Genomic DNA, 17,810 nt, shown 5'->3' with positions numbered 1-17,810 from the left:
ATTAACACTCAATAAATACTTCCCAAAACAACCCAACTTTGAGAAGCTATATCTCAATAACAGATTAACGAAAAATAAAAATTTAAATGAAATAATTCACAAAAAAAAAAAAGCCTCTTTAATTTTTGGAATTTTAAGTAAAGGTTGTTATTTGAAAATCAAAAGTTGATAGTGCGGTTTACTTAATAAATATAAGAGTGAAAATATTGAAGAATTCTACAATTCTAGAATAGTATGGATCTTAAATTTTGAAGAAAAAAAAATTGAAAAAAGCTATTTCCTTTTGTAATAAGTAATAAGTGATATTTGATATTTTGATAAAAGAATCACGCTGTACATTAACGCTTCTTAAAACGCCATTCCCATAAGTATTGTCTCCGTCTTTCAAATGTAAAGCACTTAAAATTTTAATTTAGCAAATTAAATGTTGTATTATTAATTTAAATATTTAAGCAAATTGACCTATTATAATTTAAAGTTGTTTTATTAAAGGTAAATTCACTACCTATATGTTTTATGTTTGTAAGACTGAGACAACACATGCGGTTATAGTGTCGTCTTAAATGATAAATAAATAAAAATGTTATACAGTTAACTCTAAAAATTCGAAGTTGTAGAGACTTTTGAAAAACTTTATTATTAATTATTGAGTTTTATGAAAAATTTTAAAAAGTAGGTATTATGTGACATATAATAATTAATTCCTAACAATGTTATATAAATTATACTTAAAAAATATGATACAATATTTAGGTTAGTATTATACTGTCAATATAACCCTGTTGACTATATTAGCTTTTTGTACACATCATCATAACCCGATAAAAACTTGGTAAATATCTATAATAAGTCAATTGTAGGTCTATATCTACGAGAAAGCTTGTGTAGTTGTGTGCACTATGATTTATGATTTATTGACGTCTATAATACTGAAAAATAATTCGATTTTTAGATTATTTTAAAAATTATTTATGTGCATATAATTCATGGACCTGTTGCCTATTAAATAATAATTATTTATTATAAAAAAATATTAAAATAATAATTATTTATTATAAAAAATAATTAAATAATTAAATTTTGTTGTTGTATAATTATTTATTAATATATTTATAAAAATCTTGATTTTTATTTTATATATTTACATCCTTGTTACAAAAATTAAAAATTGGTTGGGATTAGCACCAATAAAGATCGTTAACAAAAGAGGTGGAAGATATAACAAATTCAAAATAAAATTATATATTAAATCTAAATGATCTAGGTAATTAATTATTGATTTTGATATTAAATAAGTTTTTTATTATTATTTGTTTGAAACTAGGTATATGCATACCAACAGTATACAAATATTATTTTTCTAATAAGTTTTTTGAAAAATATTTTCTCATAGTTAATCAAATTATATTATTAATATTTATATAATGTATAAATTTGTAATAACATCTGTTATATTTTATTAGATATATCATTTTTATAATAAAGGTATAATACATTTTTTTAATAACACGAATACCTTTTTTATCTGGTCGAATAATACTAGGTTAGGTTAATAATTACTCAATACAATTTTAAAGTTAGTTTTCTTTATTTTATTACCTTTGTTTTTCACAAAACTTTTATATTAATTCTTATCTAGTTACTGAAACTACAGCTCAATTGTAAAAAAAAATACTGCATTTTTATAAAGCGAATATTACAATTTATACTAATTATTTTGAAAATCAGATGGATGATAAACAATTTTTATGTTCATTAATATTTTAAACTGATATTTTTCAATATTTAAATAAATGAAATGTATAACTTCAAAGAAGAAAACAATCAATTTTTCAAATTATTGTATTTTAAGATGGGTTCAGAAAAATATTGAGTACTTATAAAAATATATTTGTTGAAAACAATTTAATACATTTTCTTTGTTGTGAAGTTGAAAAAAATGGAATTTGACGATAATTTAATTTTGAAAATTGCATTATCCTCTTAGATAAATTAATTGTACAATTCAAAAGATGATTTGAAGAACTTAAACTTATGCGATCCCGAATCAATGTATTTATTAATAACCCTTTTATATCAATTGAAACAAAAAAAACAAAAATCTACATTTCAATTAAAAATTTAAAATCATATATGAATTGCAAATAAATCCAACAATCATATCTACAAAAGAGATTGTTATGTCGTTTTGGAAAACATTATCAGTTTAAAAACATCCATTTCTGCGAGATTTAGCGCTAAATATATTATGTTATCTGTGTTTGGATGTTTGGAATAACTTACATAATATGGGAATGTACATTTTCGAGCATGAAGCATATCAAATCTAAGGAAAGAAATCGCCTAACAGATAAAACTTTAGTCAGGTTAGGTAATAGGTTAGATATCTATTATGTACCTCTTCAATTATAGAAATAAAAGTAGCTACTGTTGAATTATCATCTGTAATTATATATCTTCAAATCCCATATTAAAACATGTAGAAATTACAAATAAATAAATCAATAAAAAATTTAAAAAATAAATGTTACCGAATTATACATTTTAAATTGTAATAATCTTTTTATTTTACTTCTTAGTTCTTATGCTCTCTGCCCCGATCGATTTTAAGTTCAAAAAATTACCCCCAACCCTCGTTAAATGATAGGAACTTCAAATTTTAAGTGTTGAAATCCAGTTTGCCCTTAATTTTACTTAAAACAACTGAATAACGGAGTACACCTGTACTGATTTTCCTTTAAATAAAACGCTCAACCACAACCAGATTTTCAGGTGATCGATTATTTATTTCAAATTACCAAAAGTTTCAAATTATCGAATATTTTAAATATCAAGAGTTGACTATGTATAATTATATTAAGCTTATTACCTGAGTCTACTATTGCCTCGTATGATTTTTCCAAAATAATACGACACATAGGATCCATAGTATGCGCTTGTTTATAATGAACCCCAAAAAATGCTGCATCGAACTTATTTACTTGATTTAGTTTTCCAGTTCGCTGTGGGATTTCCGGGTGTTCTGGAATAATATAGGTATTAATTAATTAAATCTAGAATAAGTATATACCTATAATCATAATTTATAACGTAAACAATATTCAATTTTTTTACCAATTGTCCATCTTCTGTTATCATCTGATATTAAATCAACTTTATTGAAAAGATTGTCGGCAAAATCAGGAAGACCGTCAGAGTTTGGAAAAGATCCAGAAAACCCCGATATAACGATTTCATCTCCAGGATCACATTTTACCAAACGGCGACCGGCCTTCAAGGCTATCTCCCTATCTGTTTTAATCTTAAGCTCGATGGCTTGTTGTCTCGACATATTGGTTTACCTAAAATTACGGAATTATTTTCATTAGTAACTACCTAATACACTAAAAACATAATGGTTATAAGTACTCAGAAAAAAACATTTGTTCGACGTTAAAACACATGTTTATTCATTAAAGTAATACATCACAGGATGTGCCATCGATTTGCATATCGTACGATCGTAACATATACCTATTTTTATAGGGTCGTATATAGTCGTTTAAGGTCTTAAGGTCGTAGATCATTATTTAATCGACGGACGAATAATTTATGTTTTGCTATAGGCGGCTCGTATATACGATGTTATGAAACTATAATATGCATTAAAATTATTTAAATAGGAAATTTATTTTCTTACATAATAATTATAGCAGTATAGATACAGTGTGATGGGTTCTAAGTACCTAATATAGTACTTAATGACAATTAAAAAAAAAAAAAATACATGGAATAATAATTTAAAGGAATACCCAAATCGCCAAATAGTAAGGTGCCTACCTATCTATGCACTGATGATGACAGGAAGTGTAAATAATAATTTCAATATAAAATCAAAAACAATAAGAAACAAAATTAATTTTATATTTACATAGGTACTCCTATCTATAGGTAGGTATAGATTATTACTGTTATTAATTATTATTGTTATTATTTATTAATTATTAGATACCTAAACTTCCGGCATCTATCCTGCGTATTTATGAACTATCCGTATTTTTTACTTTTTAAGATATAAATTAATAATTATAAAATAACATATAGAAATTATAAAGTATATCAAAATGTTATTCCTATACTTTTAATATTATAAATTATTATTTGATTTAATTAAATAGATTGTAACCAATAATACAACAGTCGAAATAATTTTAAAAATCAAATAAAAGGATTTTAAATTTTTAACCATTGTAGTGTCATATATTACTACTATGTCCATTGCCTAATAAATATCTAAAATCTACATCGCAAAAATACAAATTGATAAGGTGAAAAACCATTATCAGATAAAAATTAAATTAAGTAATTAAGTATCAAACCCTTTTAATATTAGATCCTTACATTTTAATAAATAAATAAATTAGAATATATTAATATTAACACATATTATTAGGTAGGAATATTTTATTATTTTCCTACATGTACCAATTTAAACAAAAAATAAATTATAATAACACAAAAACTATTTATTTATTAAACCTAATTCTAAATAGTTTTACTTAAATAGCATAATCAATATACAGCTGAATATACTCCTCAATTATGATAATAACCTACCTACATAATAATTATTGGGTGATCTGTTGTTATCGACCTAAGACTTTTGGTATTGGTGGTAATTAATATAGAAATCAAATATTGGTTTTAAAATTAACTAATTTTATGTATGCCTAGCTGAACATTGAGCAATAATACATTTATCATTGATTACAGTTGAATGTAATCTAATAATTTGTAGAAAATATGATATGAACAATATCACGAATATATTTTTAATCCTGTTTGTTTTTCATTTTTTATTTAAAGAAATGCACCACATCATTATTTTTTTTAATTTAAAATACCTTGTTTATAAAAATATGTACAGCAACCTATTGTATAAATATATTTTAGTAATAATATAGGTAATAGTTATTACTTTTACTGATTAAGTGTAGTCAAAGATTCTTTTTATGCTTGTCTTATTTACTAAAATTACATCGTATCACATTTTATTAGTTAAAAGCCAAAAGGAGTAGGTTTGAGAAAAACAGCATTCATCCTGTCAAGGATAATAGAAAATTAACAAAAATAATAATTATACAAAACTGTGTAAAAATTTGTTACTAAAATTATTGAAAAAGTTACTCTTCAGCTAGATTATCATTGATGGCATACAGTATTTTAACAAAAATTGTAGTATTCAAATATTTTTTAGCAAAAAATAGAGTATGAATAGTTTTTTAAATAATAAATTATTGATATTTAACTCAAAAGTCGGTGCTTAATGCTTGTCCTTTTTTAAATCTTTTTTTTTTATTAAAGAAGATAGTACAACATATTTATTTCTGTATTAAAAAAAAAAAATATATATGTACAACATATTAAATTTGTATTTAGCAGAACCAATAAATGAATAAACCTAATATCAAATTTAAAATAAAGAATATTATATATTTCAGTGTTTTTAATTTGTATATTTTTTTTTTTTTTAAAAAGGTAATTCAATTTCAAACAAGTTATGAGTATATAAAATGTAGCATTTAAAATTAAAATACTGTAAAATAATAAAATATTACCATATTCAATATAGTTTCAATATTTAAACATTGTACTTAAAATTGATTCTGCTAAATACACATTTGTTATGTTGTATGTTTATAAGAGAAAAATAACAGATTATAGTTAAGTAAATAATTAAAGTTAATAAGTATTTAAATAGTTGTCAAATAACAATTTATTCAATACAATCTTATAGCAATCATAGTGTAGATTATAGTGAAAATTAACCAGAGTACTAAAAATGGTTTTTAAAATAAAATTTGGGTTTTTTTTTAATTTTTATCGTTCAGTAAATATATCATATTTTAACTATGTATATAGATGTAAAAATAACAAATATTAATAAATACATTTATAAACAAATGAAGTAAAATATAAGATTGTCTTACAGATTTTATTTAATTAACTTGAACGTTTATCAATCATCATGTATGTTATGATTTGAAAGTTAATCAATTATAAAAAAAATGTTCAATTTAACCGATGAGAATAAAATAATAAATCAAATATTACTTAAGAATTTTTATATAAGTTTGACCATTAAAACACAAAATAGTGTTATTATAAATAAGTAAATATTAATAGTACAAGTAAATAATAATAAAAAATAACTATTAAAAGTAACTTACCGTTTAATGATAAAAAGATAAACAAATAAAATGTCTTTAACCAAAACTGATTCAACAGTTACTGAAATTGTACCGAGAAGGTTCTCGGCAAACACAATGACAAACTTACTCAGTTCAGGGTGAAAAAGAGTCAATCAAAAAACACACTATTGAATTATTCATGAATTTAATAAATATAACAGCAAGGTCAATGGACAAACCATGTGATTGACTTATAAATTCAGTATTAAATTCGAAATAAAAAAAAAATCAATACAATTAAAGAAAATTTTAGGGTGAATAAATCCCAAGAGGTCATTGTTCTCTATTTGTAATGCACATAGAACACTATTCATCAGATACATTAGTTGATTTTGAAGAAATGCAGGAATTATTTTCACGTTGATGTTGAGAATTATTTGTTTCCGCTGTTAGACGTTTCATCAACTCACGAATAGACATTCTATAATGTATCTGTTCTGTCGTTCTTTTGCAACCAACTCATCTAATTTCAACCACTGAAACAGAAAAAATAAATTTAATTTTAAAAAACAATGCTAAAAAGGGAGAAAGTAGGTAACCTTGCTGTATAGTAAGTGTCGAGTATACCTCGTTATTGAGAAAATGACTGTTAAGCATGTGTTAATACTTAAAATTGAATTCAATGATAAAATATCATGGCAAATGAACAACAAATTAAAGCAAAGGTGGTTAATCGGCTTAAATCAATGAGTATATTTTATGATATATTTATATTGATATAAAAATAATTTATTTAATTAATTAGGATTAAAAATAAGTACAGTAGGTTGGATTCATTTTTGCTGGAAAATTGTATTTTAAAACAACACAGTGAATATAAAATATAATAATATACAACAAGTTTGTAAGGAATCTTGTATTAAGTTTTCAAGCTTTCAGATTAAATTTTTTATAATTAATAGAAAATAATTATATAAATATTAGGTAAATAATTCAAGTATCTACAATTACATTGAATACTAGGAATATTTTACTTTTTGACCCCCAAAATACTTACTATTTATAATTTGTTACCAAAATAGCCATCAAAGTTGAAATTCAACAATTTTTTCTACCATAAATTATCATTTTTTTTATTCATAAACATCATTATAAAATTAATAAATGCATTACTTTACTAAAATTTAAATTGTGACAAATAAATAGTTGAGATATATTTCTATTAATCTATTAATAAAATTGGTATAAATTCAAAAATTGTAAAATTTAATATTTAATTGAAAAATTAAAGATCTTAACGACTTTTTTAAAATGAAATGATTTGTCGTTGCTACTAGAGAAAGAGGAACAAGTAAATTATCATTCGAAATGAGTACACTTTTCAAATAAATATCAATGCATTAAATGTATTACAATTTTACGAAACAGTTCTGCAATACTTCAATTTATTTTTATATAATTATCTACTTAATAAACATAATTTATAAAAAATAAATGTAGTTTACTTGGAGAACTCTTTCCTTATCAATTTCTGCTCTCCTTAGTTTATCCAAGCAGTAGTGTTTTATGCTTATTTTCTTAGGCACACAGCCAAATTTGCCAGTTAAATTGAATGATCACGGTTTAACAATGGCAAACTTACATGATCACCATCAGAACTAGAATCCTTACTTTTTCTCTTAGTAGACTTAGATAAAGATTTATTTTTCTGTAATAAATGACACATTACATATTACAATAAAAAAATATATGATTATTCAATTCTAAATAAATAATTAAATTTCTGACAAAATACTGAATATTATTTACCATAGTTGATTCGACTTGTATTTCATTATATAGTATAAATAGTATATTTTCAATATAACATTTATTATATAGTTTTAAAATAGCAAAAATGTCAATATTTGTAAATGACCTTTAACTTTTCAAGAATTAAATTTTTTTTTAAAAACGTAGCATCTTGTTATCAGAAATATTGTCACAATTCATTTTTATAAATGGTATATTTACTCTAGAACAAAATTAAGCGAGTTCTACTCAGTCTCCATAATCACGTTTTGTCTATGTCGTACATATTAACGCCAGAGAAAATACAAGCAAGTATGACGTCCTCTTAAAAAAAAAATTAACAAAATACATGAAACAGTAAAATAATTTGTAATAGTAATGTTATGTAAGTACATGAAAACTGTATAATTGATAGCAAAAGTATTGTCGAACAATGACAATTTATTCTACCAATAAAATGAAAAACAAAAACAGAGTACATATTAACCAAATAAATAAAAACAGTATCTATATATGGTAAGTAAATCAATCAAAACTTAATTAAATAACTAATTGTAACGACTTGATTACGGTTTAATGATGTTTTGAATATTGTTATCAACAAAGGATCTTTTGATTTACATTTCTAAAATAATATAGATAATAATATAGTAATAATACTACTTATATTAGTGTATTAATCTACAAAACTATAAAATATTGATTATGAACATACATCACAAAAATAATGCTTGATAAGTTTTGACTGCTTTCTTGTTATTCCATACAATCACCATGATACCAATCTTCACATGCATCACATCCACTAGAAATTAGAATTAATAAATACATGAATAAAAAATATTTAAAATATATATTAAGTTTAGTCCTCAAGTAAACAACTTCAAAATAAGCATTAAAAAAAAAAAAAATTAGTATCTTTATTTTTTTCATGATTCACTTTAAAAGTAATAAAACAGTTATTAGTTAGGTACCTATATAACAACATTAACAACATTAATAATATATTGTCATAACATGACAACATATTATTAATTTTAGTAACATCATTAATTGAGGGTATTATGCACAAATATACATCCAAAATAAAATAGACCATAAAGCAATTTAAATAATATAGTGAACTGTCCTAAATTAAAAATAAAATAATATATTTTTCATACTTACATCATAAATCTAGAACTGTCTAATGATCGACAAATGCAATATACCTGTCCATCTTGTTTAAGTAGAGTTGCAATTTTAGATTTACGCTCTGGGAGCATAAATTGCTTGGCAATTTCTTCTTTCTACAGTATGATAAATACATTGTATAGTAGTTTTATTTATACTTAACTTTAAATAAACATCAAATTATACTTACGAATAGTCGAGGCATATTATCAATGTATTGTCAATCAGTAAAATAGGTATATAATATAAATTCTAAGATTTTAATATGATACACCAATCATCTCTTCTGTATGTAACAACTAACATATATAAAAGTAAAGAGTTAAGAAATTTAATATACCTAGATAATAGTAAATATTAAACAGAAATCACTAATCTGGAATAGTATAGAAGTAATATAAAGTAAAAATGATAGTACTAATTACCTACAACTTAGTACTTACAAGATAGAGATTGTCAACAAATGCCAAATAATCGTAACTTTCAACATCTACTACCATAATAAATTTAAGTTAGATGTTAAATCGTGCCTACAACTCATTGAATTTGAATACTGATTACAAAATATTATAATAGATATGCATATTATCTTTTAAACTTGATATCACAGCGGGAAAATTATTTGTTAGTATTGGCACAGAATAGATTAAATCTATTCTGTGGTATTGGCGTCATAAACTCACTATCTACTTATTCTTTAGCTGCACTCTTCGTGTTTAATTTATACAGAGTACTAATAAATTTCCCGCGCTTTTGGATATTTTAAATATATTTTAGATTTTAAGTGAAGTGTTTAATGTATTAATTTTACAGTTATGTATTGATTTGTTTTGTTGGTATGTCGATATGTCGTATGTGTGTACACAATTTATAGTAAAAAAAATCTTTAATTTTTTTAATTCAATATCTTATCTCATATCTGGTAGGAAAGTAAAACTAGTTGGTACATTAGTTGGTCAAAATAAAAATTATCAGTATCTTATGAAATAATCAGGAAAACAAAAAACACAAAAGCGTGGTCAATAAGTGGGTACTGCTCTGCTGTACAGTAGGACACTATTATTTATGAGTTAAATTTGAATCCAAAAAAAGGTATCATTGTGACATTGTATACGAAAAAGGATTCTGAACGGAGATGATTTGTCAGCCTGTAGGATAATTTTTTCCTGTGGGTGATGAAAAGGGTAGTTAAGTAGTTTATACTTTAATGACCTGAATACCCCAAAATTTAATTTCTTTTATAAATATTGTAAGTCAAACTTATGGAAAATATAGTACTACATTTTAAACACCCAACGACAGCTCAAATTCTTCAAAACTGTATAGATTCATAAAAAGTCAAGTTAGAATCGCCTAGTGACCACAATGCAGTATTTTTCATAACTATGGAAACAATTACTAGAAGACTGTCACCAGTTCTTCAAATCCAAGCAAAAACTAAGATTAGGACATTACTCTCGGATTTGGAGATGAAAGCTATTACTATCTTTCTAATGAACATAATGTTTCTATTGCTTCGACACACCAAAGTAAAAGCTCATCCAACAGATTGTCATAAAACAATCAGCGTTCCAATCGAAATTCGATAAATCGAGCAATTCGTATTTTGCTAGGTAACAACTACACGGAAAAAAATATTTAGATAGATTGACCATTTTTAAAGTTAGTTCAACTTTAAATTCTAGTTATATATGTAAAAACCAGATAATTAGTTGATGTCATCAATTACTTTTAGTTGAATTTATTGTGATATTAAACAAAAATTTAGGTTAGATAAACCAATTTTTAGTTGTCACAGTTATTTATTATGGTTAAATTTATAGGAATATCGAAAGAAAATTTTAGGTTACATCAACCAATTTTTAGATGTTTCAACTATTCATTTCAGTGGCGTATTTAGGGGGGGGGGTTTCGGTATTGGTGATAGATTCCCCCTGATTTCCTATTTGTTACTAATTTATAACATTGTGATGTCGATGGTAAGTTAATTAATTCCGTAGGGAAATTAAATGTTTGCCAACATAACATATCCCCCCCTTAAAAAAATCTTAAATACACTACTCTTTCATTTAGGACAAATTTATAGAAATATTGACAATTATTTTCTGTTAACTTTTACTTTTTAGATTCTGAACGAAGTGATGAATGTATTGATTTTACAATGATGTGTGTTTTTTTTTTTTTTTTTTTTTGTGTCTGTGTACAGCATAACTAGTTGAAATAATGCTCCAATTTCAAACTATGGGGGTGGTTTCCGATGTAAAAGTGAATATCCTTAGTGCATTATAGAGGTAAAAAGTGAACATTTTCCAACAGTTTTCAAAAAAATCGAGAAAAACAAAAAAAAAGTGACGGAAAACGGGAATTTTTACGCAAAACCAGTCTTAGACCAAATCGATTTTTTTATATGGTTGTAATTCAAAAACCAATCACTGTCGATATTTGAATTTTTCAGCAAATGTTAATGTCAGTGGTAGGTATCTGTATATAGTTAAATTTTTTGAGTTATTTATAGACCACTGAAATTTTCGATATTTTTAGAAATTTTTTTTAAAATGTCGATAAAAAATGTTTGGATGACCAAAAAGTTTTGAAAATTTAATACAAGGTTCCTTATGACTTGTTTTTATTGTAGCTAAAAAAAATTAAAAACCGTTAGTCACAATTTTTTTTAAAAGCGTTTATAGTTCAAATTTTTACGAAATCTGTCGAAAACGCGAAAATTTGCAAGTAATTTTGAAGTTGAAAAATCATAAAAATTTTTGTGTTCATAACTAAGGATTAAAATTATAACACTAAGTTTTCCATAAGTTTTCCTTCAAGTAGCTATATAGAAAACTCATAACATCATTATAGGAAAAATTTTATGTGCGTTTGAATTTTAAATTTTTACGAAATAGCGTAACGACAACGATTTATCCCAAACGATTTAAAATATTTGTTATTATTCAAAAAGTAAGTCGTAGATACTTGAAAATTTTACCAGTTATTTAGAGTGGCATTTTCTTTACATGATTTAATTTTCAAAATATTTTGAGTTTTTTTGAGCTATTTATAGACAAATGATATTTTCAATTTTCCTAAGAATTTTCTTTTGAAGTGCCGATAAAATTTTTTTGGCCCTATCAAATTACTTGAACATTTTATACAAAGTTCCTCACATGTTATTCTTATAGTGATTTAAAAATTATAAGAATACATAGGCACAAATTATTTTTATTAGCATTTGAAGTTCAAATTTTGACGAAAATTCGTCAAAATTATGAATATTTACAAATTATTTTGTAGGTATAATTCATAAAATTGTTTGCATAAGTAGCTAAGAGCTGAAAATTTAATACAAGATTTTTCATAAGTTCAGCTTACAATAATTATAAAAGAACTTAAATTTTGGTGTATTCAGGCCATTAAACATATACAACCTTTTTCACCAATCACTGGAAACTATAATCCTAGGCTGACAGATCCACTTCGTTCAGAATCGTTTTTCGTATACAATGATAACTATCATTGGATTCAAATTTAACACTGCTATAATAATATATAATAGTGATCCACTCGGCAATTAATGTACAGCAGAGCGGTACCCACTTACCCGCTTTTTTGCCATAAACTTTATATTATTTATATAAAAAAATTGTTTTAAAATATTTTTTTACCTACATTTTTTTTATATTTTTATTTACATTTTTTTTTCTATTTTTTACGTATCATTTATTTTTTAAATATATTTTATATTAAATTCTTTATATTTTTTAACTAAAAAATTGTTTTTAAATATTTTTTCCTAAAAATTTTTTCATATTTTTTTTACCTAATTTTTTTATTTTTTTTATTTGAATTTTTTTTATACTTTTTAAGAACTTTTCTAAACAAAAAAACTTTCTCTTGTATGTTCACTCAACATCTATTTTTTAAATTGTTTTAAAAATTAATTATCAAATATATTTCTTATAATTTCTGTGTTAATAATATACTATACTAAACTATATATAATATATTGTATATATTATGTATAATTATATTGTATGTACATTAATAAAAAAACAATATTTTTTTCTTAAGTATCGGTAATTCGAAACTTTAAATGTCCCGCTTTGAATTATCGAGAGTTGACTGTACTTATCCACAAAGACATATAAATTTTATCATTTATACCGAGAAAATTATCTGTCAATATCAATTATCATAGCACATAGAAATATAAATTAACGATTGGAAATGTATTAATAGATTTAACAGATAATCTATAGGAACAAAGCAAATAAGAAAATAAAATCTCCAAAAACTTATTTCAGTCCAATTATTATGATTTGTTTTTGTTTTTGTTTTTATTTTTATTTAAATAAATAAATTGATTGAATACAATTCTCAATTAATGACTAATTATAAATATTTAGATGACGAGGACAGCGAAATAAGTTCGGCAACCTTTTTGTTTTCTAATATTGAATAATGATTTCCTTCAACAAAGTGTACCATGACGGCCGATTCAAAGTACTATTAACATAAACAAAAAAAATCATTGATGTTTATTGTATGTACAAAATAATTATATTTTACAAAGAAAATACCTCCGAGAGTCCATAATCTTCAGATATTGGTATAACATGTTCGGTGGGGCGTATTAATAGAGCACGAGTTTTTAAACTACCATTTTGTTTTCCATCATAACTAAGGACTGCTTTCATTTTAATGTAAGCACTGTTTAATAATCGTTTTTGATAGTCTTTACTGCGTACAACATCATCAGGGACTTCATCAAAGAAATAATTTAAACGTTCCTCCCATGTATTGATTTGGTAGAGTTTATTAATTATATACTAAACAAAAATAATAATAATAATAATAATAAAAATACAAAAAAGTTTTTATACTAAGTATATTATAAAAAAAAATTTAATTTAACTTACGTCAATTTTATTGTGAGGCCACACTAAATCAAGGAACCTCAGTATTAGTTGTACTTGAAAATCTTGGTCTTTAGGCATATCACCACGAATTAGCAATTCAATGGTCATTTTTAAAAATTGCGGAGCGCTATCAATCAACCATAATTTACCTGAACGATTATTTTTTTCCATCAATTTTAAAACCTCAATGGCAATAAGCCCACCAAATGAATAGCCCACAATTGAAAATTCTTGGTCAGCAGACAATCGTTGTTCGATCAACTGCAATCAAATACTACGTTTGATTCCAAGTTAAATTATATTAAAGAGTTGAAACTTTTACTTACCGTATAATGACTAGCAGCCATTTCTTCAATAGTAGTTGATGTGCCAACAATATCGTATTGTAAACATAAGACTTGCATGTCTAAATTTTTGGACAGAGGTTCCATCATTGATGAAATACCTTCGAGACCAGGTATAATGAATAAAGTGTGTAATTTGGTTGTAGGTTGTTCGATTAAAGAACCATTTTCACATAAAGATGGCATGCGCATCACTGAATTATAAGCAGAAGATTCTTCTCCTACAGCTCGTATGAGATAACGTAATCCTACATCCGGCACTTGACTAATTGACTTTGGTTCAGCATCAGCTTTCTTTTCTTTATCGTCCGAAGATCCGATTTCTTGTAACTTTGCAAATGTCATACTTCTGATATCCTGAGGTGTTAAAAATACTTCAAATTGTCTTTCCAATGTTTGTTTGATTTCAACAGCCATCATTGAATCCATACCCAATTCTGCTAAGGTTGAATGTAAGCTAATTGTTTTTAAATCCCTAAGGCCAAGTATATTAATTACAGTATCAACAATAGTTCCCGCATTACTACTAGATGCTCGTTTTTCTGCAACTACCATGCTCGAGACAATAGGATGTTTTTTTTGAGTTAACAAATCATCCAATATTTCTAAGCAATTGCCAATTTTTTGTTGTAAAGTACCACCAATGACTACTTCTTGATTGTCTTCAGCCATATCAGCTACAAGACCCACTTCACCAACTGCTCCCCATTCAACGGCCAAAGCCGGTAATCCTTCCGAATGACGAATTTCACATATTCTTTCCATTACCGAATTGGACATACCATAATTGGTTTGACCAGCATTACCACGACCACAACTTACGCTCGAAAAAATTACAAAATGTTTCAATTTAGGACACATAATTCTAGAATATTTATCTAGCAACGCTGTAGCAATAGATTTTGGTCCAGCTGATGCTTTAAAATCTTCTTCTGTTTGATTTTCAAACAATGCATCTTTCAAAACCTAAACAAAAATAGTCTATATAAGTTATCATGTATAATAAATTAACTAAAAATAGCAAATTTGAATTAAAAATATGAGAATAAAAAAGATATGCATATTTAACAATTTGTATTCAAATAACATTTTAATTAAAATGTTGAAAATAAATATTGTTTGAAACGCGGCTAAATCATTTAGATCTAAATATTTCAATATTTCATAATAACCTGGTGAGTGGTGACATAACACATAATTTATTATAATAATATGTTGCATCATTTAAGATATTTTATCATTTTTAAAAACTTATTGGTCTGCTAATTGCGATTGGTATAAATAAAATAAATAAATAATCTAGCTATACTTATTGAGTAGTGAAATTTTAAGTTATACTTTCATAATATATTAAGGTATTAAAAATTAAAAATTAGTGACACTTATACACGGTTTCTCATTCAAACCATTAACAACTGTATATATCTATATCATAAACATGACTCATGTAGGAGTTACTGTAATATATGTGTATAAACTGTGAAGGCATTAAGTGTATTAAGTATATATTGTTCGCTAAAATAACTAGAAGTATTATACTTACTACGGCGAGATTAAAAATTGTAGAAACTGGTCCCAACTTATTTGCTTCATTAAGTAATTGTTTAACTCCCTCTTCTGTAGTAATATCAGCAGTTGAAATTACTACGTTAGCTCCATAAGATTCCCATACGCGTTTTCTCAATGCTTGGTATCCATTACGTATACCTGTTCTTGTAGTAAGAACGATATTTCTCGAATTTCTTAAAACCATCCAGTCAGCCAGTTCAAGACCAAAACCACCCAGACCACCTTTATAGTATTTAATTTTAGTACAGACTCTATAATTTATTATATAAAATGTAGATACGTTTAATATCAATTACCACAAATAATACAAGATGAATCTTTGTCAAAAGTTACTCTCGGATATGCTTTTACATTTAAAGATTGTGGTTTTATAATACGGTCTTCTTCTTCATCTCGAATTTTTATCAGTACTTTACCGATATGTTTACCTGCTGCCATATACCTGAAAGCCGGTTCTACCTGATCACTTTCAAAAACAGTACGCACTAATGGCCTTATCGCTCCAGAGTCAATGTTTTCTTGTACTTGACGTTGGAAATTTTGCTTCCATTCATTTGGACTTTCAAACAATGTGTCCAACATAACACCGTGGAAACTTATTTCTTTTAAAAATAATTCCATACCTAAAATAAAAGTAATAAAGTTTAATCAAAATATCAAACGTAGAAAATAAAGGTATTACTCAACCTAACATGCTGTTGTTGGCTAAATCAAATTTTCCTATTTCTAAAAATCGACCACCAGTTGCTAAACATCTCACTGAAGCTAAAAGTTTTTCTTCGGATAGTGAATTCAATACCATATCAACTCCTTTACCGTCAGTTTCCATCATGATCATTTGCTCAAATGATGAATCTCTTGAATTTCCAATATGGCTTTCGGGAATCTAAACATTGTATATTTAAAAAAAATTATTTAACAAACATTCTGTTACTCCTTTCTTTAAGTGGAATTTACTTGTGGGAAATGGGTTTTTATAAATTCTCTTTTTTCTGCAGTTCCAACTGTTGTGAAAATTTCACATTCATAGTAAAGTGCTATAGTTATAGCGGCTTGACCAACTCCACCAGTTCCAGCGTGAATAAGTATCGAATCACCACGTTTCATTCGACCTCTGACAACCAAAGCGTATATTACCTTAATAAAATAAAAATTTTAATATGTATATGATTTAAACATAACATTAAATCTCGTACTGTTCCATAAACTACTGGTACAGTTGCTGCATCTTCTAATGACCAACTATCCGGTACCTTCCATGCCAAATATGGATCATATTCAAGTATATTTGTTAAAGCTCGTGACGTAATCATTCCCATAAGTCTCTCTCCACTTTCGGTGCGACCAGAATATTCAAAACCAATTACACTTTCTTGATTAATGCGGCCTCTTGCTTTAAGTTCAGGTGCGAGCTTAGCTGTAGCTAACATAATATCTTTAAAGTTCAAAGCAGTATAGTAGGCATGCAATAATTTGGATTCAGTTGGTGGTTTTGTAAACGGAACAAGAGATCCCGCAATCCTTTTTAAAGAAGACAAATCACCACGAACTAAAGAATTAATATAATGATGTTGGACTTCAATTAAAGATGGAGGTTCTAGTAATAAGTGTCTGTAAGATCCCCAAACTTTATCCTTGTAAACATTTAATACTAAATCTTTTTCTAATTGTGTTTTATATAAGGGTTCATTTAAAGAAAAACTTGGTGCAGATTTATCCACTATAAATACACATCTAAAATAAAAATTAAATATATATTAATGATATATTATAACATATTGTATATAATCAATTTAGGTATAGTTTAAAATTAAATTAATTATGGCTGTATAATGTGGTAGCAAAATAGA

At 25.5% G+C, this 17,810-nt stretch overlaps 2 protein-coding genes across 4 annotated transcripts in view; both read right to left on the bottom strand.

The window, feature by feature from the left end:
* LOC114119081 (fatty acid synthase) overlaps window positions 1–17,810 on the bottom strand; it is a 69,168-nt gene that overhangs the window by 15,829 nt on the left and 35,529 nt on the right. Inside the window, exons 2-9 of one of the 3 annotated variants that reach the window (XM_050210906.1) lie at window positions 9,325–9,474; window positions 9,129–9,250; window positions 8,677–8,766; window positions 8,184–8,586; window positions 7,676–7,878; window positions 6,210–6,706; window positions 3,115–3,341; window positions 2,870–3,022 (exon numbers count right to left, since the gene is read on the bottom strand). In XM_050210906.1, coding sequence (XP_050066863.1) covers window positions 2,870–3,022; window positions 3,115–3,331 — 370 coding nt within the window. In that variant the 5' untranslated portion in view covers window positions 3,332–3,341; window positions 6,210–6,706; window positions 7,676–7,878; ... (2 more) ...; window positions 9,129–9,250; window positions 9,325–9,474. The remainder of the gene's footprint in view (window positions 1–2,869; window positions 3,023–3,114; window positions 3,342–6,209; window positions 6,707–7,675; window positions 7,879–8,183; window positions 8,587–8,676; window positions 8,767–9,128; window positions 9,251–9,324; window positions 9,475–17,810) is intronic. The other 2 variants (XM_050210905.1, XM_050210907.1) reach the window with 2 other exon arrangements.
* LOC126555907 (fatty acid synthase-like) overlaps window positions 13,499–17,810 on the bottom strand; it is a 33,882-nt gene continuing 29,570 nt past the window's right edge. The window contains exons 17-25 of the mRNA XM_050210904.1: window positions 17,157–17,694; window positions 16,918–17,097; window positions 16,648–16,846; window positions 16,257–16,583; window positions 15,935–16,182; window positions 14,374–15,357; window positions 14,048–14,308; window positions 13,709–13,957; window positions 13,499–13,634 (exon numbers count right to left, since the gene is read on the bottom strand). Coding sequence (XP_050066861.1) covers window positions 13,521–13,634; window positions 13,709–13,957; window positions 14,048–14,308; window positions 14,374–15,357; window positions 15,935–16,182; window positions 16,257–16,583; window positions 16,648–16,846; window positions 16,918–17,097; window positions 17,157–17,694 — 3,100 coding nt within the window. The 3' untranslated portion in view covers window positions 13,499–13,520. The remainder of the gene's footprint in view (window positions 13,635–13,708; window positions 13,958–14,047; window positions 14,309–14,373; window positions 15,358–15,934; window positions 16,183–16,256; window positions 16,584–16,647; window positions 16,847–16,917; window positions 17,098–17,156; window positions 17,695–17,810) is intronic.

Source organism: Aphis gossypii, chromosome 1, assembly GCF_020184175.1.
Source record: "Aphis gossypii isolate Hap1 chromosome 1, ASM2018417v2, whole genome shotgun sequence".
In the NCBI taxonomy this organism is placed as follows: domain Eukaryota; kingdom Metazoa; phylum Arthropoda; class Insecta; order Hemiptera; family Aphididae; genus Aphis; species Aphis gossypii.
This window is presented reverse-complemented; position numbering and strand designations above follow the sequence as displayed.